The sequence below is a fragment of the Fukomys damarensis genome, unplaced genomic scaffold (assembly GCF_012274545.1).
Source record: "Fukomys damarensis isolate Sample0158 unplaced genomic scaffold, DMR_v1.0_HiC HiC_scaffold_27, whole genome shotgun sequence".
NCBI classification, from domain to species: domain Eukaryota; kingdom Metazoa; phylum Chordata; class Mammalia; order Rodentia; family Bathyergidae; genus Fukomys; species Fukomys damarensis.
Genome location: NW_022900939.1, coordinates 16,421,618 through 16,447,032, shown reverse-complemented (window position 1 = coordinate 16,447,032; position 25,415 = coordinate 16,421,618). Strand labels below are relative to the sequence as shown.

At 44.5% G+C, this 25,415-nt stretch overlaps 1 protein-coding gene across 1 annotated transcript in view; it reads left to right on the top strand.

Moving 5' to 3' along the window:
* Nucleotides 1-25,415, top strand: part of Kiaa1549l (KIAA1549 like) — a 279,081-nt gene that overhangs the window by 158,193 nt on the left and 95,473 nt on the right. Inside the window, exons 2-8 of the mRNA XM_033756488.1 lie at nt 3,055-3,399; nt 5,953-6,549; nt 8,922-9,037; nt 11,944-12,163; nt 12,991-13,124; nt 19,173-19,335; nt 20,792-20,851. Coding sequence (XP_033612379.1) covers nt 3,055-3,399; nt 5,953-6,549; nt 8,922-9,037; nt 11,944-12,163; nt 12,991-13,124; nt 19,173-19,335; nt 20,792-20,851 — 1,635 coding nt within the window. The remainder of the gene's footprint in view (nt 1-3,054; nt 3,400-5,952; nt 6,550-8,921; nt 9,038-11,943; nt 12,164-12,990; nt 13,125-19,172; nt 19,336-20,791; nt 20,852-25,415) is intronic.

Sequence of the window (25,415 nt, the reverse complement as noted above, 5' to 3'; positions counted from 1 at the left end):
ACATAGTACATTCAAGGCCCCCCTGTACTGCAAAGCAAGACCCTGTCTCAGACAACTGAGGAAAAGCTTATTACGGGGATAGTGTGTGGCTCCCCAGTAGAGTGCTTGCCTAGCATGTACCAGGTCCTGAGTTGCATTGCCGGGACTGCAAAAAAAAAAAAAAAAAAAAAAAAAAAAAAAAAAAAAAAAAAAAAAGAAGAAGAAGAAAGAAAGAAAGAAAAACAAAGAGGAAGAGGAAGTGACACTTGTCATTTCTGTTTACAATTTACTGGGTCCAGCCAATCACAAAGATGTCTGAGCTCAGTCATGAAGTTTTATAGCTACATGTGCTCCGAGTTGCAGAGGCAGAAATGTGTGGTGAACAGATTAATGACCATCTCATGGAATAAATACAACACTTCTCAAAATTGTTGCTAGAAACCTGTCATCACAGGGCTTTTGAAATAGTGAAGACACTGGATTTTTGGTGGGAAAATACCAAGGTCCATTAAAAACAAATCCACCCACAACTGTCTTTCTTCTCCTCGATGTATTTTTTATCAGCCTCCTCCAGTTGCAGCAAATCTGTTAGTTACAGATCTCACTCAGATTACCATCCAACACCTGTTATCCCGTTTGTAAGATTTTTGTGAAAAAGTTTGTGAGACAGCTTGCTGAAAGCACAAGCTGTTTGATCTATATATCCATTTTAAGTTACAAGCCTATTTATTTGAAACAAGGTGGATTTGTTTTGGATCTATCAACTGCACCCATGGTTGAATCTATTTAAATGCAAGTACAAAAGAAGAAATCCTACATAAAATGTCATTGAACGTTCAAGTCATAAAAATGGATTCCAAAGTGTATTTGGAAAACACCAAAACACGAAACTACTTTACATGAATGGTATACTCACTCACATGTATAAGAACACATGATTGCATGGAAAGTATGAAGCTGAGTCTGTCTAGGAGATAAACAACATGAATTAGGAAGGTTTGGGCATGAAAGCAGCATCCACCTTCCATGTGAAGTTGCACCTGACTGAAGACAAGTGCCTCCTTAGGCTGCACAGGGTAACACAGAAAGCACAATTTCTTGCAAACCTGAAGCAATTTTCAAGAAGGACAGGTATTTTAATGCAATATGGTACGATGCAACCTTCAGTGTCATCCCGGAGCTCTGAGCATCTTGTCCCTTGATTTCTATGTAAGATGGCTGGCAGAAGCCGGTGGGAGCTTTCAGCCTTAAGCATGGGCCAGCAGACTAAGTCAGCTAATAAGACTAGCTTTTCCAAAAGGGGTTGTTTTTGCTTACAAAATGGAATCAACAAGCCCATTGACAGTGGATATAGTATGGGTTACACCCCGACCTGTTCTGAAAATAACTCAAAGCAAATTACCTGGGTGTCTGTAAACCCCAAGAATGGAGAATCTTAAAAAACAAGAAAACAACAAATCAGGAAGGACATTTTCTTCATGCGTTCCCTGATTAAGAGTGAAAGTCACCTTCCACTCTTTCCCAAGTCTTAGAGAGAAAGCAAGAAAGAAAGAAAGAAGAAAGAAAAGAAAAAGAAAGGAAAGAAAGAAACTGAAGACTTTCCGAAAACTATTGTGACTGTAGAGAATGTTGCTGATTTGGAAAGCTCCGGGATTGTAAGACCATAGCTTTAGTGGTTTGCTTTTGTTGTTATTGTGGGAAAAATGCGATAGGGGTGTGGTGCAGAGTAGAAACTGGCGGGAGAAAAGCACCACAGAGAGGAAGGCTGGCACTACAAGCGAGGAGCCTTCGCATCTGGACCTGCTTCTGTCTCTCAGTTCTGTGGCATCTGGCTAAGGGTGTGCCCTCTCTGGGCCTCAGTGTCCTCTCTCATTAAGCTAACACAGCGGCTTAGAGCCTATAAGGACAGACAGCTTGTTCATTTAGTGCTTTTATGCCGCCTCTGTAATTTCATTAGCTGCTCACAGCAGCCTGCTGAGACACCCTAAGTGTGCCCTTTCCTCCCTGCACGTGACACTAGTGCAGAGACTCACGCAGCTCCAGGTGGCTCAGGTCACACGCTCGCACCCTCAGAGCTTCTGACCTCACCTATTGTTTGCATCAGGCGGTTGTAATGTTTTCAGCTGGCAAGGTAGAGAGCTGTAGAAGCATCTTTCCTTCCCTGTTAGTTTTAATTTGAAGTAATAGTTAAGGACACTTAGTATTAAGTAAGGATACTTAGTAGCCACCTCTGCAGTGTCAACCCTGAGAAACAGTGGGAAGGGGATCATCCAGCAGGATGTGTGAAATTCACAGCTTCCTTAAGATTTCCTTCCCTTCTTCCTCTGGGAGCTCTGTGCCTGCTTTCTCGTCTCCCTCCCCCGGTTTCACACATTAGCGCTGATACTTCTGGTCTCTGCAAGTGCTTGTAGTGACACCAGGCTTCCTGAGAGGTGTCTCCTGTCTTAGGTTGGGTGTGAGGCATTTTTGCTTCTGAACTCCCCCAAGCCAAAGGAAATCTCTGCTCCTGGACATGGCGTGAATGAGAACGTCAGGAATCTTTTTAAATCTAAGAAGAAAAATATGTTTCATTGGTGCCATCTTTCCAAACATAGGCGACCTCAAATATTTTGCTGAAGATATCATAGGGACTTTAAAAAGCGAACTTTCATGCTCAGATTGCACAGCCCTTCTTTGGTGTTGTGCATTTTGGGTTTTTGGATGAGGTTTATTTTGGCGACATTGGTCGTGGCAGGTAGGTAGCCATATTCGTGTTAGATTTTCTAGGATATGAGTTTTACAGCCTTGTAGGTAGTCCATTTACTATAAAAAAAGAAAGAAAAGAAATGAGTAATTTTCCACATGTTTTCTTAAGCATCCCTCATTAGAGTCTACTTCTCACTAACTCTTTCCTGTGGGTTCACTGCAATATTTGCGTCTTGCATTTATTTGTTTTATTGTTTGAATGGTTTGGGGAGCCTTCTGTGATGGGCGCAAGGCCCCTATGTCTGTCTTACCCACCCGTCAGCTGCAGCACTTCTTCATCACAGCCCCTTCCTGCCGCCCACGCCTCACTGTGGATACTCTGTTTCACAGGAACAGACAGTCTGCAGCAAGGAGTCAGCCCAACCCCGGCGTCGTTTCCTCATGGGAAGTTGTTACCAATTTCACCAACATGGCCTTTCACGGAAGTCAAGTCTTCTTTGGCAGCAGACAGAATCAAGAGTGCGCTGGGACAGTCTCTCGACAATACGAGCTTGTTGCACTTGGCCCGGACACCTCCGCCCAAGATGCACCGCAAGACCAGAGCTCAGGGGGACTTCTCTTCTTCCCTTTATCAAGGAAGCGGACATAGTGCCTCTCTGGAACCATTCAAGGACTCCACCGAGTCCCTGGTCCAACCAAGGCCTCAAGGGGACAGAGAAGCGGCGGATGTGTCAGGTTTGCTCCTCACCAGCATGCTTCCCCCATTGTCCTCAGTCCCGTTGGTGACCTTGAGTGCCATGTCCCCATCTCAGCCACCAGTAGGGACTTCCTCCCTTCTGAAGCGTCCCTTGTGGTCCAACAGTCTCCCGCTCCTCCTCCGTCCACCTTCATCCTCATCATGGGCTTCTCACTCACCTCATCCCATTGCCTTCTCTCGGCCAGCAGAGCAGCCCACCAAAGTGCCTTTGTTCCCCCATACAGCTCCAGCTGTCAGCTCTTCAGGTCAGAATGTAGCTAATGCCCTAAAGTCATTTTCTGGTGAAATGAACCACACTCCATCCAGAATTGCCCAGGATTTCATAAGTGTCCCTCATCTAGGTTTTTCAGGATCCTCAACAAGGCAGAGCTCCGAGCTGTCCCCAACACAGAGTCCCCACTCAGCAGGCTCACCCACACCTGTGGCTTTGAGCCCCATGGCGGAGCTGGCCCATCTGTCTCCCCCTCCCCTAGCACCTGGAGGTCTTCCGCTTCCAGGACAAACCCCCTCGTGGCCTACATGGGAAGGGGCTCTAAGTCCTGCATCCATCCAGCCTGTCCACAGGGCAGGGGCTAAACAAATCCACGGTGGGGTGCCTTCGCCGACTTTTAAGAGTGCGGCGGAGGCTGTGCCTTTGCTTTTCCAGACTGCACAGTCGGTGGCTGTAGAAAGGACCAGCAGAAAGCTAGCCCCTGCTCCTGCAAATGACTCCGCTAACCCACCGCATTTGTCAGCAGCTCCAGAGAATTCCAGAGGGCCTGTGGTTTCAGCAGAGCACACATCTTCCTCTTGGGTGTCTTCTCCTCTGCCTTTCACCGCACCGGGTCAAGGGCAAGCCATCCCTTCTGGGGCGGCTCCTGTATCACCACTGAACGGAACGGGCGACCTTCCCTCCTCTGTCGCCTCTCCATTCCCCGTGCCAGAAACGCCCCCTCCTCAGAGAGAAAGGAAAGACGTACCCCCTTTTCCTGCAACCACACACCTCCTCCCCTTGAGCAAATTTCGTCTTCCCACAAAGATCTTTCCCCTGCAGAAGGAGGATAGCGGAACAGCTATTTTAAGAAAAAATGAAAAGGCAAATGTGACAGTTCATCTCCAGGCCTTTGCAAGTAAACAAGTTCCGGGTCTTCACACTGTAAGCAGATTCACTTCTGATGTTAGCACTGGTCCTGTTTCTTCTCCCATCATGACAACACCAGGAACAAACTTCCTTTTATCAGGATCACTTCCGCCTTCCGTGCCTGCCATTCAAAACACCCTGCTGGTTTCCCCATCTCCTGGCTTTTCCAGCACCAAACCAGAATCTTTCACAGCTGCTGTGGGCCACTCGGAGTTGCCAGCTTCAGCTTCCAAACAGGTGACAGCATTTCCCTCCTCCTCTGATGTCTCTGATTTTTCAACAATGGGAGACACGAACAAGCCAACAATCACAGATGTTTTGTGGAGTTCTCGTTCAGGAAAAACTGGATCCCTTTCCACACAATCAACAATATCTGGCTTCCAGCAGCAAACAGATTATGATTTAAATGGTCGCACAATTAACTCCATAAGTTGGGAAACTCACTCAGCTTCAACTCTTCTTCCCAGTGGTTTAACTTCAGCTACCAGTGCAATAAAATCCCAGGATTTAAAAGATACTGCTGGGCAATCAGTGGCTGCAGAAGGCTTTAACATTCAGGATCTCATCCTAGGCCCAGGCACCCACCATCCTGTACAACAATCAGGTGTGACCATGGTTGGGAACCCTGAAAACCTCTGGCCCACAAGCCGTAACAGCTATTCCAGAGTTTTCCGAGCAGAGAAGGTTGAACATTACCCATCCACAAATCAGCCTTCTACATCACATCCCCATTTACAGCTGCTCGCCCAGCCAACCCATCCTCTTTGGCTAACCTGGCTCAGGCTATCTTCTACATTTAGCTTGCAAGAAATGCTTTCAGATGGAACAGATACAGGTCCCCAAGTTTCTAGGGACATCTATCTTTCACATGGGATAAATGCTTTCACACCATTCAAGAGCATCTTGGGATATCACTCAGTTGCTGAATCTCCTCCTATATCGACCAGTGCCTTTCCCAGGACCCCTTCCAGAATGCTGCGAGCTTCTCAGCACCCCAAGAAGTGGACAGGTGCAGCCACTAATGCAGATAGTTTGTTTCCTGGTACCCCCCAAACAGGTACGACTGCTTTCATGGCCAAAGTATCCTCAAGCTCAACACAGATATCCAGCTTTTAGGAGTAAGTTAGCAACCCCAAATAGACACAACATACATCCTCTGCCCGCTTCATTTTTTGAAAGTATTTAGGATTTGTGTCCTTATTACCAACCACAGCTTTGCTAAAAGTGGCATTCTCATTACAGTTCATTGATTTAATGCTCCTAAAGTTGTATTGCCCAAGTTCACCCACTGCAAGCCCAGAGTGCGGAGGCTTTTCAGGCTGACACACCCATGTTACATCCATTCATCACCAGGACAAAAGATGTGTGCCTTCTGGGCCAGTGATAAGCTTTGCCTTTTCTCTCTTTACAGTGGACTCCTCAGTGTCACCCAAGATAGAACCAACTGCAGCAGCTGCTGCTACTTTGCTTCTGAGGAAATCGAGTCCACCAGCACTGTCGGCAGCCCTGGTTGCCAAGGGCACCAGCAGCAGTGGCTTAGCCAAGAGCAGTGTGACCACTGCTCTAGCTAGAAATGTCACCAACGAGGCACCGGCTGCTCCAAAGTTGACCGCGGGGGCAATCCACACTGCCTTCCCATTTACGCCAACCTACATGTTTGCTAGAACAGCGCACACCGTGAGCACACACGTGGCCGTGCAAAGGAACACAGGCACTGCCTCTGGCCTGTTGTCCACGACGCACCTCCCCAGGAAACCACAAGCCATGCACACTGGCCTCCCAAACCCCACCAAGCCAGAGATGCCCAGAGCATCCACTCCTCGCCCACTGACGATCACGGCAGCACTGACGTCCATTACAGCGTCCGTGAGGGCCACACGCTTGCCACCTCTGCAGGCAGAAAACACCGATGCTGTTCTTCTTGCTGCATCAACTGCAGTAGTCACGACTGGCAAAATGGCATCCAACCTGGAGTGTCAAATGTCCAGTAAGCTCCTGGTGAAGACAGGTGAGAGGCTACTGTCTTGATTTGACTTGAAAGCAGCAAACCTGGTCTCAAAGATATAGCCAAATTATTTCTCTTTTAGGTCAGTGATTTTCAGTCAGGGATGATCTTGCTCCCCACCCTTGGGAGACGTTTGGCCATGTTGGGAGATACTTGGGGTTATCACACCTGGGGAAGAGGTTGCTGCTGGAATTTAGTGGGCTATTGCTAAACTTTCGCAAATGCACCAGACAGCCCTCAAAAACAAAGAATAATCCAGTCTGCCAGGGTTGAGAAACCTTGGTCTTTATCAAGTGTCAGAGGAGAGGAGGAGCACTAGGTGACATGGATTCTAGGCGTAGGTTCAGTCCTGACCTCAGTGGACCCTGGGAAAGCACAGTTCTTCTACTGGGTCTGAGAATGCCAGTGATGTCTCAGATGAATAAATAATGTGATTCACTTAATGCAAAGCCATGGAATGTGCTACATAATTCAGACAGGCTTTTTGTCATGTGTCTTCTTAATCAGCAGACACTAAAAGGACAGCTACGGTGCACAAATGGGAGCCCCAGATTTCCTTTGATGTTAGAAAGACTTTCTTAAAAGAAAATATGGGTAGGCAGCGTTAGAACTGTGAGCGAAGTTTTACCCCCAATCTCTAGTGGCAGCAAACCAGGCCTACAATGCACAGGGTGCTTTCAATAGCATGGTAGTGTTTGCTGTAAAAAGCATTAGGCAAATTTATTTGAAAGAGCATGCCAGTGTCGAATGCTCGCATCTCACCTTCCTCCTCACTCCACAAAGAATGAGATGAAACTATAACTTGAGACATATCCTAGTCTAAAATGGGAAATTGTGAAACTAGGCAGAGCGGAAAATACAGTATCTCTTTCTATTTCTCAAGAAATTATACCATCTGGGTTTTCACTCCTCCTCTCTCCTTCTAGATCCATACTTTCTCCTTGAGGGGCAGACAGCCCAGCCCCCCAGCCCACACCATGGAGAAACATCCTTCCTGCCCCCTTTCCTTCACCTTCTCCCCTAGCTACATCCAACCTACTCAACAGTTCCTTCAGCTTCTCCCTCCCAGGCATTCCTCTCCGACCTGGTGCACACTGCCCCTTCTTCCCAAGGATACACTGCCACCATCACTCATCTACATCTCTGCAGCAGCAGCTACATTTATCTCTGCCATCAGATCTCCCAGCTGTCCGGGTCTGTTCTCCAGGCCGCAGTCAAGGGAACCTAACATGCATTGCTTTGCTTAAAACCCTTCATTGTCCACTGCCCTCAGAACCAAGCCTGACCACGTCCACTGACATACCCCTCTTCTCTCCCCTGCACCTTTACACCTGGCAGTTCCTCTACTGGGAGTTGGAGAGTCGACCTATGCCCTTCCCTTGCCTAGTTCACACCTATTATCCTCCGAACGCTGCTGCAGCATCAATTCCCATGGAGAATTAATTCCCTGATCCCAGCCTCTTGCCCAACTCAGGGCTGGATGCTCCTCTTAGAAGCTCTGACAGCTGCCTGGGCTTCCGTCTCGTAACAGCACTGGTCATATTTGCTCACTGATGCCCGTTCTGCATCCCTCATCTCCATCCTCACCTGTGAGGTGGGACTTCCCCTCCCAGATTGAGGGTTGATTTGGGCTGCAGCACCGCGCTCAGGACCTGCACCTAAGTAGACTGTCAGTGGATGGTATCCTGGTCATTTTCTCTTCGCTGGAACAAAACAAATCCAACAGCTGCAACTTAAGGGAGGAGAGGTTTGTTCTGGCTCATGGTTTCAGTTTCCAGGGCAGAGGGGTAGGGTGGAGGAAAAGGTGCTCAACCCATAGCCAGGAAGCAGAGCGTGAAGAGAGGAGCTGGGAACAAGAATACATCCTCCCAGGTCATCAGTGACCCACTTTCAGCCAGGCCCCACCTCCTCACAGCACCTTCGGCTCCCAAACTCATCTGTGGATGACTCCAGTGATAAGTACGGCCCCCCACGACTCAGTCACCTCCTACACCCACGAGAATCGGGGGGAGGGGTGCATTGTAGCTCTAGACCGTAACAGATGGTGTCACAGCAGCTTCACTGCATGCAGACCTACCTAGGACAGGCACTGCAGAGCCTGGCTCTCAAAGTCAGAGGTAGCGTGGGTCACGAATGAAGCGCCCCCAGCATATCGGGTGTTGGTCCATGAAGGTCACACACATGGCTCGGCCTTCTTTTCTTAGGACTTTAGCAGGACCAACAGAGCCACTGTCCATGGCCATCCCCTCGCTGTGGGCCTTTGCTTGTCAGATTTGTGCAGAATTTGCAGGAGATGGTGGCTGGGAGGAGAGAGGGCTGTGCGTAATGAAGCTTGCGCCTCACTCTGATCGCTGTGCTTCTGTTTCATCCCACAGTCCTCTTTCTAACCCAGAGGAGAACGCAGAGCAGTGAATCCTTGAAGCTCAGTGTAGCCAGAGGGCTCACGCAGGCCCTTCGGAAGGCTTTCCACCAGGCTGATGTCACAGCTCACGTAAGGTCCTTGCTTGATTGCAATCCATCCGGGTCCAGAGTATGTGTAGATGGTTTTCCTCCTTCCCAGGTACCACAGCAGAAGTCAGATCTTTCCTCGTTTGGGTAAATAGCCAAGATGCTGTGGCTGGTGAAAAAGGTCCTATTGTGAGATGGAAATTGAGATTTTAAGTCTGGATATACTGTTTTAAATCGTCCCATTATCCCATCATTTGGGGAGAATATTTAATATTGTCCATGTAATTCTCTAGAAACCATCCATTGCTTTTTCTTTTGTTTTCCACACCGTTGTAAATCAGGATTTATTTCCGGACATTTAAAAATTATTCTGACTTGTAAATCGAGTCCAATTTTGCTTAAATTGCCAGCAGTGGACAGGAAGTAAACAGTTTTTATTCCAAATAGTTTAATGCCAAGTGATGTTTAACAATTGCTGGCTTGTTTTGATGGCATATCTGAGTGACAGAGGCTTTGCTTTATACTCTTTTGGTTTGATTCCAAGTGTTAAAGCAGGAACACAACTGGCAGTCAGTGGATTCCCTTTTGCACCACTTAAAAATATTGTTCTGGCTTTCTTTGATGCTCTGTTCGACAGCTGTGTTCAGCTTGGTAGTCTCCTCCCTACCCATCACACCAAGGACTAGAAATGAGATTTGGCACATTTGTACTTTCTTGGTCACTGTCAATCTCTCACAGTTCTAAAAAAAAGGACAGGAAGAAAAAGAATAAAAAGAAATGTATTCCATAAGAGAGAAACTACTTAGAAGCTGAAAATGTGAATGTTCTCATTTAGTTTAGTGAAACTGCCTGATGTATTTTTCACTCAACTTCATTCCCCAACTACCTTACGCTTTGGTCTTTTCTGCACATCAACACGGACCACTGTAACAATGAGCACTTTTCTTTTTCCTAGATTGGCTTGCTTTTTAAGTTTTAAACACATTTCTTTTGAAGGGCTAGTGGATATGATGACTGTAAATGGAAACCACGATTCTGTGCCATTAATAAAAGGTAGTGGTAAAAATGAGAATAAAGGACACCAAGTAGTTTGTTAAATCCAAGCTAGATGTTGTTGCTTGGCGTCTTTCTCTTCGTTAAAGAGAGGAGGAAGAGGAAGGGAAGCAGCAGTGGACACAGCTAGGGTTAAACAGGTGGTAAGAGCGTAGAGTACCAGAGCCAAGTGAGGCCTGCTCTGTGAGGCAGTTACGAGGCCTGGAAAGGAAGCACACTGGGTGAGTTGGTATTGTTCTGGGTTGTGCCCATGGTCCACCTTGAAGTCTCTCTGGTTCCTCATTAATCATCTTTTCCACCACCTTTAGGAGAAGAACCAGTGGAGGATGCACTGTGGAGAGAGCACCACAAAATTAGTTGTCTTGGTTTACTTGGAAAATCCATGTGACTTTGTTTTTTGGTGCTGGGGATGGTACCCACTTCCTTGAACATGCTGGGCAAGTGTTCTACACCTGAGCTATACTCCTCGCCCCGTGACACACTCCTAGCAGAGACACAGAATATGGGCAAGTGGAGGTATCCAAAATACCTCGATGGAAAGGTCCAGCTTTACAAGGTGAAGAATTCCACTGATGAAGGGCGGTACTGGTTGTTCCCATTACGTATCTCTTTTAGGTGTGCTGTTAAGATGGTAAATTGTATGTGGATGTGCATTTTCTACAATTTAAAAAAATGGGGGCTGAGGATGTATCTTAGTTGTAGAGTGCTTGCCCAGCATGTCCAAGACCCTGGCTTCCATCCCTAGCATGGCAAAAAAAGAGGTTATATTAGAAGGAGCAGGGAGGGAGGGGAAGGAGATGGGATGACAGAAAGGGAGAAGAAAAGAATTAAGATGTGTTATGTACATGTACCAATTCTGTATGATAATCGTAATCACTGTGTACTGCAAACCTGTACAAGTACAGGAATAAAAATAAGTATTCAAAGGAATAATAATAAGTATTCAGAAAAGAAGTTAAAACCAGTGTGTACCATACATGAGTATATGTATGTGCACGTGGTATATAGATACATAAGTGTATTTGTGTATATCTGAAAATGTGCATATATATGTGTATATATATATATATATATGTGAAATACATATTCTTAAGGAAACATAACAGAAAGGTGATACACTTACAAGTTGCTTTATAATTGTATTATGATGGTATTAGTAATATTAGAGGTCATTAGTGTCTTTTCCCTGTTTTTTCCACAAATGCTAGCTTGATAATAAACATTATATTTGATATATAAAAAGAAAACAACAAACACTGAGAACCATTGACCTACAGGACCAAGAAAGCCACATAAAATAAATCTGAAGGCTCAGAATCTTCCCAATGGGGCAGAGAGAGCCCTGGCCATTGGTGCCCCTCAGGACTCAGCTGTGAGCAGAGCTGTCTGGGGTGGTCCCCACCCTGGTTCTGAAACAAAGGGTGGAGCCAAGGCTGAACCAGTCCCCTGTCTGCTGCCAGATGGGTAAAGTCACTTGATTTACTTCTTGATCCATTCCCTGAAGGTGTCCCACTTAATTTTAGTTCTCATCAATGATGAGAAATATAGTAAAGCTATTTTCCCTGCATTCTATTCACCTGAAACGTCTCCTCTACGCTGTCTTCTCTCTGCCTTTTTTCTGATAATTACTGTTTGTAGGATCATGCTGTGGCTTTTAAAGGATGCAAAAAAAAATGCAAATTTGATTTCATTCCAGGTAAATTTGATGTAAATTTCATTTTGTTGTATGAGGATTCTTTGAAATCTCCCAATCTACATAATGCTTTAAAGCATTATTAGAGTATTTGTTAAAGGGAACATCCTATTCCCTATCAGTGGTGGTTCTAAGAAACACTCAGAAGAACTTAAAGTATTGTGGAGCTAAACAGTGAGTTCTGGGGTCCATTTGTTTTGTAGGTGGACATTCTGGAACATTCTCATAACCTTTCAGTTGGTTATTATGCTACCAGAGGGAGGCTGGTGTACTTGCCTGCCGTCGTGATGGAAGTGCTGGGGGTTTACGGAGTCAGCAATGTCACTGCAGATCTGAAGCAGCACACCCCAAACCTACAGTCTGTGGCCGTCCTTGCCTCTCCGTGGAGGCCCCACCCTGCAGGATACTTCCAGCTAAAAACAGGCAAGTAACTCAGAAGGAAAGGGTTCCTGTGCATTGTGGGGTCGGGGCAATTCCACAGGGACACCTGCTTATAAAATCCGTTGCTAGCTCCTCTGTCACTTTTATGTCCCCATGTACCTTCTTCAAAGGGCCCCGCTAATCAAAGGTCCAAGTCCCCTGCCCTTCAGCCTAAACTTTTCTAACCTTGAATTTATTAAAAATGTTCCAACACAGAGCTTTACTTCCAGGTTATATAATTAGAACATACAAACACTTAGTATTGTATTTTCTCCTGCATTTCCAGAAGATGCTAATAAGAGTTGAGCATTCATAAAATCTATGGTTTGGAGCAGAAGGTCTAGACATCACTGAATTCAAACCTCTGTGTGTAAGCCCTGGACTCTTTCTTTCAGTCTCCCTAGTGATTTCTAATTTGCAATGTGTAAAGCACAGAGTAGAGAAATCATTGAGATGAAAACATGCAATCAACTTAGTAATGGAAGTCAATTGATTTTCCCCCCTCCAAAAAAATAAAAGGCATAATCTCTCTTAAGTTATTTATTATTTGTCAGTCTCTGAGCAGATGTCTACATATTTTGCTTGAATAAAAATCACAACATCCTCTACATTGGAGAGAATCTCATTTGGGTCATGGTTTTGCTTTTTCCCTGGTATCAATCCTTGTAACAGTCACTTTCAAACCTATAATCAAACCTTGTCTGGCCTTATTGTTTATTTGCCTAATTTCTCTAACCTAAAGTCATGCTGCTTTATAGGAAAACTGCTATTAAATCTAAGGAACTGAGATGTAGGGCTTTAGCAAATGCTTTGTATGATTCTCATTCTAGTGCTACAGTTTGTGAGCCAATCAGACAACATACAGTCCTGTAAGTTTGCCCAGACAATGGAGCAGAGGCTGCAGAAGGCATTTCAGGATGCAGAGAGAAAAGTTCTCAACACCAGAAGCAACCTGAAGGTTCAGGTAGGGAGGAGGGGGGCTTCGGGATGAGCAGTTAACCAGCAACCAAAGGGCCCGTGTTGGTGAGAAATGACTGCCTCCAACCCCTGTTGCAAGGCTGCCTTGTGTAACTGTAACTTTGTGCTTTGGGCAGGTGATATAGCACTTAAAGTCATGGCACTGGCGAGGATGTCTGGGACTGGGCTGTGATAGGAGAGACACTGTGTCACTGCATACCTGCTATGGCTTGGGGGTTTATATTTACTTTCTCATATGATGCTTCCTCAGACTTTTATAAAACATTATTTTTAAAAATTGAACTAGAATACATCAAATGTATCATATACAATGAATAAATAAATCAGTTTTAAATAGCTAACTCATCAAGATTTGCACTGGGCCAATTTCAGTTAACTACATGAACAATCATCTCTCACACACACACATACCCACACTTTATATCAAGGGCTTACTATATGCCAGGAATTGTGCTAAGTGTTTTGCAGATATTTCGCTGCGTAATACTCAAGACATGCTTCTGAGATATTTTTCCATTTCATTTTTTTCAAGATAGAACTGACAGAGAGGTTATACAACTTCCAGAAGGTCGCATGGAAAAGAATGCGATAAAGACTTGAGCCCGGAGTCCATCCTCTTCTGCACTAAACTCCCCATCAATGTAACACAGAAAGGGGGTCCTCTGGGAACTTTTGGCAAACACATGAGTTCCTTCCATGAGAAATCCCACCCCTGGTGCCCCATGTAGTTCAGCTACCTGGACAAGAGTTGCACACACCACCAACAGCCTCTCTCAGACCCATTTTTTGCAGTTCTGTAGATATCATTCCACTGAGGACAGATGCTTCTTAATCATATTCACCCAGCCCCCAAATTTCCCTAATTAACTCTACTGTTCAGTGTCTCTGTTTTTACCACAGAACTAAAGCCTTTGCAATTAGACCCAGTGCTTCTGAAATTGACATTTAGTGTAAGTGAATTATCAGCAAAGCCAGTGCGATGTAGAAAGCATATGATTTAATTTGAATGAGCAGCTTTCCTTGCCTAGACTCACCCAAAGTGTATAGGGAAGTATCTCATTATGATTTGGTTCATATTAGACTAAGATCTAAAAATGTGTTAGACTTAAAATTTATGTAAGGAGTGTGACTCGGCTCTCTTGTGGGAAATCTTGTGTGTGTGTGTGTGTGTGTGTGTGTGTGTGTGTGTGTGTGGTAGAATTTGTGATCCTCACAAGTACATGAGCCTAGTTTGATCTTGGCAACAGAGCCTATTTTAATTGTATTCAGGAAGCGCAGACTTATTGAGCGCCTGCTATTTACCAGGCAGTAAGAGAGACACCAAGAGAAATAAGCTGCCCTTGGGCTTAAGCAACTTCTTTTGGGGTACTCGTTATGGACCAGTAGAGGCAATTTTGTTTAATCAAGTAGCAAACCTTTCTTGGAAAAGTCTACAACAGGTGATTTGAATATCATGTCTAAATAGATTTCAGATGCTCTTGAACATATTGAAAGCTCTTGAAACAAATAGCTAATTGGATGAATTATTTTATTAACCCTATTTCATTTTTAGCCTTCACTGACAAGAAGCCCAGAATTGGTTACCTGGATTTAGCAGCCCTCTTGGGTCCTATGGCGTACATACATAACTCCATGCTAACCATTCTACTGCTATTCTTTTTTTTTTTCTGTCTGGTTTTATAATGAATAACTTTTCATTTTTATTTTGTAGATAATATGGAAATATAAATATATTAGTATAATTTTTATTAAATATCGGTAAAGTACTTTGATTCCCTTGTGGAATAAGATCATGTCATTCATTCATTCAAAGAATTATTGAGAAAGTGACTTAAAGAACAAACTCATATAGCTTTGATGTTAGAGGCTGGGTTACAATTGTCTTAGAATTACATTGGTTGCGAGAGGCCAAGCTTACAAAGCTTAAGCAAAAAGAGGATGTGATTGACTGAAAAATTCACAGCTTACTTGCTTTAGGTACAGCTGGATCCAGGTGCTTCAGTGATTTTTCCATGCAGTTTTCTCTTCATCTCTCTACTTGCTTGGCTCTGGGCTGGCATCATCCTTAGTTCCATTAGGTGGTTCTGGCACTTTCAGATTTGTCTCATCCTTTCTGCTTATAGTTTTCTGGACCCAAAGCGCCTTTCTTGTGTCATATCTGTCAGAATTTGGGGACTGGCTTTTGTTGGACATACAATGCTCATTTCTGGATCAGTAATGGTGGCCAAAGAGATGACCTGTCCCACTCAACTAGGCCTGGCTCAGATGACTCCTCCTGCAACTGGGGTGGGGCAGTCCCATCCAAAGTGTACGGAGAGAAAGGAGGGGAGAGGTGACTCCCCAAAGAAAACTGGTGCTGTCATAGAAGAAAGGAGAATGGATGTTGGGCAAGTAAACCACAGGGCTCCATCTCCCTGTGGGCTAGTTGGCTAAATGAATATGGCTTGAAGAACTCAGAAGCTGCAGGAAGCTGGCAGTAAAGGGATGATGGGAAAGGGTCCTCCTGAAGGGGGATAGGGCATGACTTTCAGGGACCAGTACTGTGAACTTGACTTTGTATTTTTAGAGCTGGCATAGCCACCACAAATGATCAGTTTTCTTACAGAAAACATAAGTATATTAAAGGAGATAAAAGTAAACGGAGAGGCAGCCTGTGTTCCAGGACTGGAAGACTTAAGATGGTTGAAATGTCAGTACTACTCAATGCAGTCTGCAAACTTAATGTTATCCCTATCAAATTCCCAGGGATTCTTTTTTGCAGAAATAGCAAAATTCATCCTAAAATTAAAGTTGAATCACAAGAGACCTTCAATCAAAGCAATCTTGGGGGAAAAAAGAACAAAATGGGGAGGTTTCACACTTTGTGATTTCAAAGGTGAATACAAGGCTGTGGCCATCAAAACAACGTGGTGCCCACACGTAGCTGGACATACAGGCCAGTAGAACAAAATACAGAGCCCAGAAATAAACCCTCTTTTATGAGGTCACGTGGTAAGAGTGCTGACCCTATCCAACAGGAGAAGAAACGGCTTTTCAATGAATTGTCAGCACTGGATGGCTGACAAAAGAAGGAAGCTGGACCCTCACTTAACATCATGTACCAAAATTAACTCAAAATGCATCAAGGACTAAAGTTATAGGACTCTTAGAACATTAAGACAAAATTAATTTGTTAGATATGCCTATTTGTTGGATATGACATCAAGAATAGCACAAGCAATAAGAGGAAAATAAATAAGTTGGACTTCTTTAAATTTAAAACTTTGTCCAACAAAATATACTATTGGCAGACTGAAAATACAGCCTTCTAAATGGATAAAAGTATTTATAAACCACAAATCTGAGAAGTGGCTGATATCTAAAACATATAAAGAACTCTTATAGCTTAAGATATAAAATTTAACGATAATTAGAAGTGGACAAAGGACTTGAATAGCCATGTCTCCTAAAAAAAATGTGTATAGCCAACAAGGACATGAAAAATTGCTCTATACTAGTAGTCATTAAAGAAATATAAATGAAAAAAATATGATATCACTTCAACTTATTATGATTGTCATTCTCAAAAACAAAACCAAACCCCCAAAATAACAAAATGTTGATTAGAATGTGAATTAGAATGCTCGTGTCCTTCCAGGGGGACTGTCTGATGGTGCAGCCACTGGGGAAAACAATACGGTGTTTGCTCAGAAAATTAGACACAGGATTACCTTATGATCTGGTGATTCTGTTTCTGAATATGCATCAAGAAGAGTTGAAACCCAGAACTCAAATGGGTATTTATACACCCATACTTATAGTGGCGTTATTCACAGTAGGCAAAAGGTAAAAGCCGCCCAAGTGTCCATCACTGTGCGAGTGGATAAACAAATGTGATGTATACGTGCAGTGGAAGATTGTCCAACCTTTAAAAAGAAAAGCAATTCTGACACATGCTACAACACGAATGAACCTTGAGGACATTGTGCTGAGTGAAAAAAACCAGTCACCAAAAGACGGATACTGCCTGCTTGCTCTTATAACGTGCGAGTTGTGCACTTAGTAAGTGATCTCAGCCGGGCTTGCCGGTACACAACTGTACTGCCAGTGCTCTGGGAGCCTGAGGCAAGCGATAACCAGTTTGAGCCCAGTCTGGGCATCTTGATGACTTAGTAAGACCCAATTTCAAAATAATAATAAATAATAATAATAATAATAATAATAATAATAATAATAATAATAGTAATAATAAAGGGTTAGGAATGTTGCTCAGTTGCAGAGGCCCTGGGTTCAATCATCAGAACTGAAAAAAAAAGTGATTTTATTCCTAAGATTCATCTAGAAAGTAGTGTGGTGGTTGCCAGGGCTTGGGGGAGGGTGACATTAGGAGTTGTCTATGGGTGCAGTCAGGGTTCGGGGACAATAAAAAAGTCCTGGTGATCGATGTCGGTGATGGTTGTACAACAGTGCTAATGTGCTTAATGCCACGGAACTGCATACTTCAACAATAGTTCAAATAGTAAAGTTTGTTTCACCTATTTTAACACAATAAAAAGTTATCCTTTATGTGGCCAAATGTGGTGTCCACAGAGGTATTCATATTGCAGGCTTTCCAGGCTTTTTGGAGATCCAGAGAAATTTAGTTTTGTTGACAGTGAAAAACAGAACATTTCACAGTAGAGATAAAGTTTGAAAAGTTATTATTACTTTTGCATTCTTGGGTACGGAACCTCGGATCTTTCACATACTAGGCAAATACTCTTCCACAGAAATGAAAAGTTATCTTTTAAGCTATTATTTAGTTATTTTTTAGGTGGCAGGATGGTAAGGTCTTTTAAATTACTCAGAAATGAGTGCCAGCAAGCCTGGGTGGCAGTCAGCTCCCACCGGAAAGACAGAATGAGCTCAAAGGCAGGTAATTTGAGGGGAGTTTTGGTGAAAGGAACCCTTTTGTGAAACTATGCATGGGGACAGTGCAGTATTCAGGGCAGCAACCCCTGGGCCCTGTAACCCTGCAGGGCAGACCTGGCACCAATCCCCCTGACCTCCCTCCCACCCTAGCTCTGTGTCTGCAGAACCATTCTTAGCTGAAGCCGGCAGGAAAGGAGCCATGGGGTAGGTGACCCCCAGGGGTCTGCCTTGTGGGACATAGAGCAGGGTGGGTTACAGTGGATTGGGGTGCAGGAGGGAAAATGCCGTGCACAGAACCCTGCAAAAATATCTCACTAAGGCAATGACTTCTTCTTGCATGTGTTCTTAAAACCTCGTCTGGGGGATATTTTTGTCCATTCATTGACCCAGAAAACCTCATTTTCCTGCAAGTAAAGAATGGAATTAGACAAAATGTGAGAAGAAAATGATGTCACCTCTATGTCACCTCTATGATTTTAAAAAACATGTTCTATATTGAATTAATAGACCACAAGGAAATGTAATTTTTTCCAGAAAACATATTTTGTATTTCTGAATTTCTTTATCATCAAATTCAAGTTCTTTTCCCTACCCCCTGATAAGGCAGGTGATCAAGTCTGTACACTGTACCTTGCTGCTTCTTTCAACCTTGAAATTCCTTTAGAGTTTGACTCAGTGTTCTGAGTAGCTGAGTCCTCTTTAATCCTAACATTCCTATGCTCTGTTTTATATTTTCAAAATAATAAAAGTTCTTTGACACAGCTTAAGCCCTCAGAAAGATAATGCCGGTAGTTAAGAGCCTGAAGCCAGATGACCCTGGTTCAAATCCTGACAGTCATGGGAGCTGTCTGACCTTGGACAAATCCCTTCATCACTCTGGGCCTCAGTTTCCTCATCTGTAGAAGGAAGTTGTGTGGGGTTGAGGATTAAGTGAGAGGCTCAGCCTTCAGCACAAAGCTCAGCATGCAGCGTGCAACCCGTAAATGATGATTGCTGTTACCCTTGTCTCTTCCTTGCCATTTTCCCAACCACCCTTTCATTTCTGCCCTCACCTTCTGCTTGAACTGCACCTCTCACAGCCTCTGTGAAACAGACCTTCTTCATATATGGCATGTCTCCCTCCCTTCTTCCTGTGTCCATTCAGATTGTGAGCACGTCCAATGCCTCCCAGACTGTCACCTTGGTGTACGTCGTGGGCAATCAGAGCTCGTTCCTCAATGGCACCGTGGCCAGCAGCCTCCTCGGCCAGCTCTCTGCCGAGCTGGTAGGGTTCTACCTCACCTACCCTCCGCTCACTATTGCCGAACGTGAGTACATCCACGCGATGAAGCAGAACTCTGTTCCTACGCCACATGCTACCCCTGTCATAATAAAATAGCAGCTGAAAAATGTGCTTGCTGGAGGTTGAATCCATGAAAAGTACATTGCACGTTGTAAGAAAGCACTTGTGAGATAACTTTTCCCTTCTCCTGTGTCTTACCTCAACGGGTGCTCACAACCATCCTAGAAGATGAAAACTTAGGGTTCACAAGATATCCACTCTCCCATAGCCAGTGGGACAGGGGACCTGGGGTGTGAACCCCAGCAGTCTGCCTTTGGAGCCTACAGTGCTGCCTGTGCGGGGATCTCTCCCTGGGGACAATTCAGGTCGCCGTGGTTCTCTGCCACTCTTGCCATCAGCTGATGTTCCCAGACCTTCCGGCCCTGTCCTGACTGTAGATACCACAAAGCAACCTACTTGCAGTCAGCGACGTGATTTCACTTGATGAAGCCCGCTTAGTCTGAGGCCTCCTCATCTCCCTCTAATGCTTCCGTTATGTAATCCTCATTACCATGCAGTAGGTATAGACTTCCAAGACAATGCAGCCTACTTTTTGTCCCCAAATACTTACTTAGTAGCCAAAGGAAACAAAGGCTTATATTCCTAAATTTAATCAATCTTACATTTTACAGAGTCACTGGACAAGATTTTTTAAAAGCATTAACAAAATTGCTTCATAATTTCCTGCTACAGTTGTCTTTGATACCATAAATAGATGAGACAATATGTATAAATGGGATACTTAGCACATACTAGCCACTGAGAATTTTTAAAATATTTATAAGCAATAATAGATTTCCATGCAGTAAGGAAAGATAACCAGAAAAGATGATGCCATAAAATAATGACATTATGTCCCATGGCAGCATGTGAAGAATTTATTCTTTTGACAGTAGTCTGATAATAACCACAGATAAGATTTATTGAGTGCTGACTATATGCCAGACACTGTCCCAAGTCCTTTGCATGTATTGTCTCTCATAGTCACCACCCTTGTAAAGTGATATGAGACATATTGGTATGAGTATTTGGCTGCTAAATTCAAGCCCTTGGCGTTGGAAAAATCCATTGCCATTGAGATAATTGTTCCTAATGACTTTAGTGATGGTTGGACAATTTTTAAAGACAAACCTCCAGCTAAGACAGGTGGCAGGTATGGGTTTTGATAATGAGGTTCTTTCTATTTAAGAGGGTTTGGATGGAAAACCTGAAAGAGCAGAAACCCACAAACCCTTAAAGTCCTTCATCAGAAGGTTGACCTTTTATTGAGGGTTTTGGTTTTCTGCCCAACGAGATGATTTGACCTTATGTCATAGAGTTCCCAAGAATGACAAAGCAGGATTCAGCTGCTCACTGGCTTGTCAATTCTATGTTCCAGTCAATATTAATATTTACATATAAAACCTATAAAAGTAATTTGATGTATTTCTTGTTCTTTTTAGCATTGGAATACCCCAATCTTGATATATCAGAAACAACCAGAGACTATTGGGTAATTACAGGTAATCTTTTGTTTTCTTCTCCCTTACAAGTAGGTTGCTTTGTTTCAAAATTGCCTTTCAGTGACACAAGGGCATTGTCTTTGGTCTGTCTTGTAAGTAAGTAGTTCCTTCTACAGGACCAGAAGTGAGTGGATTCAGCTAAGAAAATAAATCACACTGAAGATGATTATTAAATAAACAATTCAAAAGTGTCACTTTTCTTTTCTTATGGTACTGAGGAATGAACCCAGGGCCTTTGCAACAAGCTACACCCCAAGCCCTTTAAAATTTTTTAAAATTTTGAGACAGGGTCTTGCTAAGTTGGCTAGACTCAAACTTGCAGTCTTGTGCCTCAGCCTCCCAGAGTGTTGCGATTGCAGGCATGTGCCACCGTGTCTGGCTACAACAGCTGCCTTTAAAGTCCCCACCCGGTAGCCTCCTCTTGGAAAACGTGGACCTATAATTAGGAAGGACAGCACAGACCTGTGAAGGTTATGTTTCCAGACAGCAGACCTTTCTGTACTGCGCTGCCAAAACCCAGTGCCACCCAGGGCAACACTGGCTGCACAGGTCTCTATCTCCCCAGCTCGAGTCTCACCCCATGCTAATCCCAGCCAATCCCGATGGGGAGGGTGGTGGAATAATAAGGGGATTTGGGTGGTGTTTCCTTTGTTTTTTCCTTGACATTTTGCAGCTGAACATCATGAAACAGCAAAAATGTTCTGTTTATGTTTTTCTAAAGCCAAACAGTGGCTCTGAAAGTGAGAAAAACAGGGATTAAATGTGAAAGGAGTGGACAGATGTTTGTAGGAGGAAAAGTGACCAGGAAGCGGATTGGCTAGGGGAGTAAATGAGTCTACAGCCCATGCTGGAGGCTTAAACCACAGAAAGTCACTTCCTTACAGTTCTGGCGGCCGGGATCTGAGAGCAAAATGTCTACAGATTGTTTTCTCCAGGGCTCCTCTTCTGGGTTGGAAAGGGTCGTCTCTGGCATCCTCCCATGGTTTTTCCTCTGAGCCTGTCGGGTCCTCATTTCCTATACTCATGAGGACAGCAGACAAGTTGGGTTAGAGCCCACCCTCATGACCTCATTCTAACTTCACCTCCTCAAAGACCCTGTCTTCAAATACAGTCACATTCCGAGGAACGGAATTTGGGGGACACAGCTCAGCCTGTCATGAGGAGGGAGGGAGGACCTTCCAGGCACGGAAGATGTGCCACTCGTCCCTCTCTTGCTGTCCCAGACAAGTGGCAGATGTGCAGCTGCCTAAAATGCCAAATAAAGGGCACAGGACCCCACTGGATGAGACTGCTGGAGAATCTCTTCTAAAGTGTGGAAAATTTTCCCTCCCCTGCAGAGCCCTCCAATATGCAGAGATTATTTTACCTGCTAGAAGACAAGCGAAAGAGACACATTTTAAAACAAAAATTTAAAACGAGCCTACCCAGGTTTATGCCCAAGAGAGACAGCGCTAACCTAGCCGCACAGTTTTGGAGCTAGCAGGTTGTGTAACATTCAGAGTCGTGTTTCTTCCTCAAGGAATGGCGCTCCTGCACTGGCAGATCCTTCTCCCTCCTTTCAACTTTGAGGTTTACATTCACGCATTACACTTTTTGCTCTTAAACACAGGCTGTCCTTGATGGCTGCTGTGTTGTCCCTCCTGATTTCCTGGTGTCCTGCCCCGCCTCCGTTTCACTGAGATCACCTTGAGAGGATGCTCCACACATTGTCCTGTTTTCAGGGATCCCCTGAGAACCCCCATCCCGCCCACCTACTTACACAACCCTTGACATTATGCTGTGTCTGCAGATGGAGATCAGAGCGGGGCAGCCCCCACCGCAGTGTTGGGGCTGCATGGACAAATCGGGTGGCACTCGGGACAGGCGGGAATGAGGTTTCAGGGTACCCCTCTGCCTTCCCTTGGACTCATGGCCACTTTCTGAACATGTGGGCAGCCACCACCAGTTGCCCATGGTCCACAGAAGGGGCCGGAGGCTGGGCGCTGAGATGAGCTAGCTTCATTAAGCCTTTACCCCTACCGTTGTCAGAATCTCCATCGTCTGCTCTTTGCTAACTGCAAAGAAGACTTGGAGCAACTTCTCTTTCTGCAGTTTGTATTTTAAACCCCAATATGTTTTGATCTGTTTTCCAACTAAACTAACAGTAACTGTTTGTTGTGCACTGTACACTTACCCTCTCCTAGAGGGTGGATCCCTCAATGGAAAACCACTGGCTCTGGTGACCTCTGTGGGCCCCTTCCCCTGCTTGTTGTGGTATTGGAGATTTAAATCAGGGACTTTGTACTGAGTTACACCCCTGGCCTATTTTTAATTTTTGTCTTGAGATAGTGTCTCATTAAGTTGCCAAGCTTCCTGGGCTGGGCTCTAACTTGCCTTCTTCCTGCCTCAGCCTCTTAGAGTGCTGGGTTTGCAGGTGTGCACCACCATGCCCAGCTCCTGCAGTCCCTCTTTACAGAGGACCTGGGGGCTTCCTGCCTTCCAGGACCTACAGTTGCATTTGTATAAGCAAGATAGAAATATTCAGGTTCAGCATTGCTGCCCAACAAGAAGTAAGACCTCCATCTCAGGCTAATGAATCTTTCTTTATTTCACTCACCAGAGACAAAATATCCCCAACCCGGTAATGTATGGATTTCCTGTTCTCAGCTCTGTGATTAACTACCCTGGGTGTCCTTGAGCAGGTCACTCAGGCCCTGTGAGCTTCACATTCTGACCTTTAGAATTAGGGAGAGTTTTTAGCTGAGCACGAAATCGTCCAGCTCTGAATGTGTGAGATTCAACCGCAAATAGAACAGTTTAGCCAGGGTGCAGTAGGCTGGACCAGTCCTGATCGTGTGAGTTTTGAAGCCCAGTGTGATTGTAAGTAAAGAACGAGGTAATAGTGATATGAAAGTCATCCATCTTCTGGACAAAGCTGGGGACTTGGGCACCTCCTCCAGGCTGAGTGGTGGCTGAGGTTGGGTTGTGGGGCCCTGGCTGGCGCTGGGGTCTGAGCTTGTATCACGGTGAGAGATGTGGGTGCATGCCCTTCTCAGGTGCCTTCCAGGTTGGCAGAGGGCGCCATGGAGACCAAAGCCTGCCAGGTTTCTCAGGGAAAGGGAGAGAAGCCATATGCTGGGACGTGGTTCTGTACTCTTCCTTTATTCCTTCCTCTGGTAAGACCGTCTCTAGCAAAGGAGGGGCCCACTGTGGCAACACCAATTGCTCTGGGATTTTTTTGATGCTTTTTTTTTTTTTTTTTTGAGACAGGGTCTTGCTTTGTAGCTCAGGATGGCCTCCAACTCACAGGAATTGTTCTGCCTCAGCCTCCCAAGTGCTGGGGTGACCAATGTGCGGCACCACACCCAGCTCACTACAGATTATTGACTTCCTTTCATGTGCCCTAAAGCACTGTGCTAGAAACCTTTTTTAATTGAATTATCTGTTCTTTACAAAGAACATGATATCAGGAACCCATAGTGTTCAGATGAGGAACTGAGGCCCAGAGAAACTGAGTGACCCATCCAAGAATGCTCAGGAAGGAGGGGCCAAGACTCAAACCCGGGCTGTGCCTCCAACCCCCAGCCCTCCCCAGCAGCTTCCTGGAAAGGACCCACTTTTCTGTTCTCCTTGCAGGGAGCTGCAAGGCAGAATGCAAGGATCATGCAGCACTGATTCCTGTATTCTGGGCATGCTCATGCCCTCCTACACTTTCCTGGAAGCATTTTTTCCCAAAAAATTTTATTGTAAAATACACAGTGTAAAACTTACCATTTTAACCAACTTATTGCACAATTTGGTGACATAAGAAATATTCACAACCCTGCACAATAAGCAACAGCATTTTCTATTTCCAGAGCTTCTTTACTCCTAGGAGCTTTTGACCATTGCCTCTTTTTGATTGATTGGCTGATTGTTAGAGAGGTACTGGGGATAGAACCCAAAGGCGCTCTGCCACTGAGCTACATCCCCAGCCCTTTCCATTCTTTGTTTTGAGACGGGCTCACTAAACTGCTCAGGCTTGAATCTTCCTGCTCAGCCTCCCGAGCAGGTGGGGTTACAGGTGTGTGCCACTACACCAGCTTGACTGTTGCTTTTTTTTTTTTTCCATTTTTTTCCTTTTTTATTGAGGTTATTGGTACAATCTAGGTATACAAATACAGTTACATTCATCATTGGGATTCTGTACCTTTACATAATAGGTCTTGATTCTCATTTTTTCCCCTTGTCCCTGCCCTCCCTTCACGCCCTCCTCCCCTCCCCATTTACAAACACTTTATTTCCATTTTTTCAGTTTCTCATATTTTTTTCCTCTCCCTTATTACCTTTCCCCCACCCTTCCCACTTTCCTTACACCTTTAGCCCTTTACTTCCTATTTCACATTATTAATTGTCTCATTAGGATCCTGTGTACTATTATAGTTTTTCACACCAAAGAAACTATTCGGTATTTCAGTTAAAGAAATCTCTGTATGAATATTAAAAATAGGGAATCCTAAAATAAAACTAAAAAGGAAAGTAAAAGAGAAAAGGCAATGATGTAACATCAAAATAATCCTTAATTCTGGAGATGAAAATGGTCCCT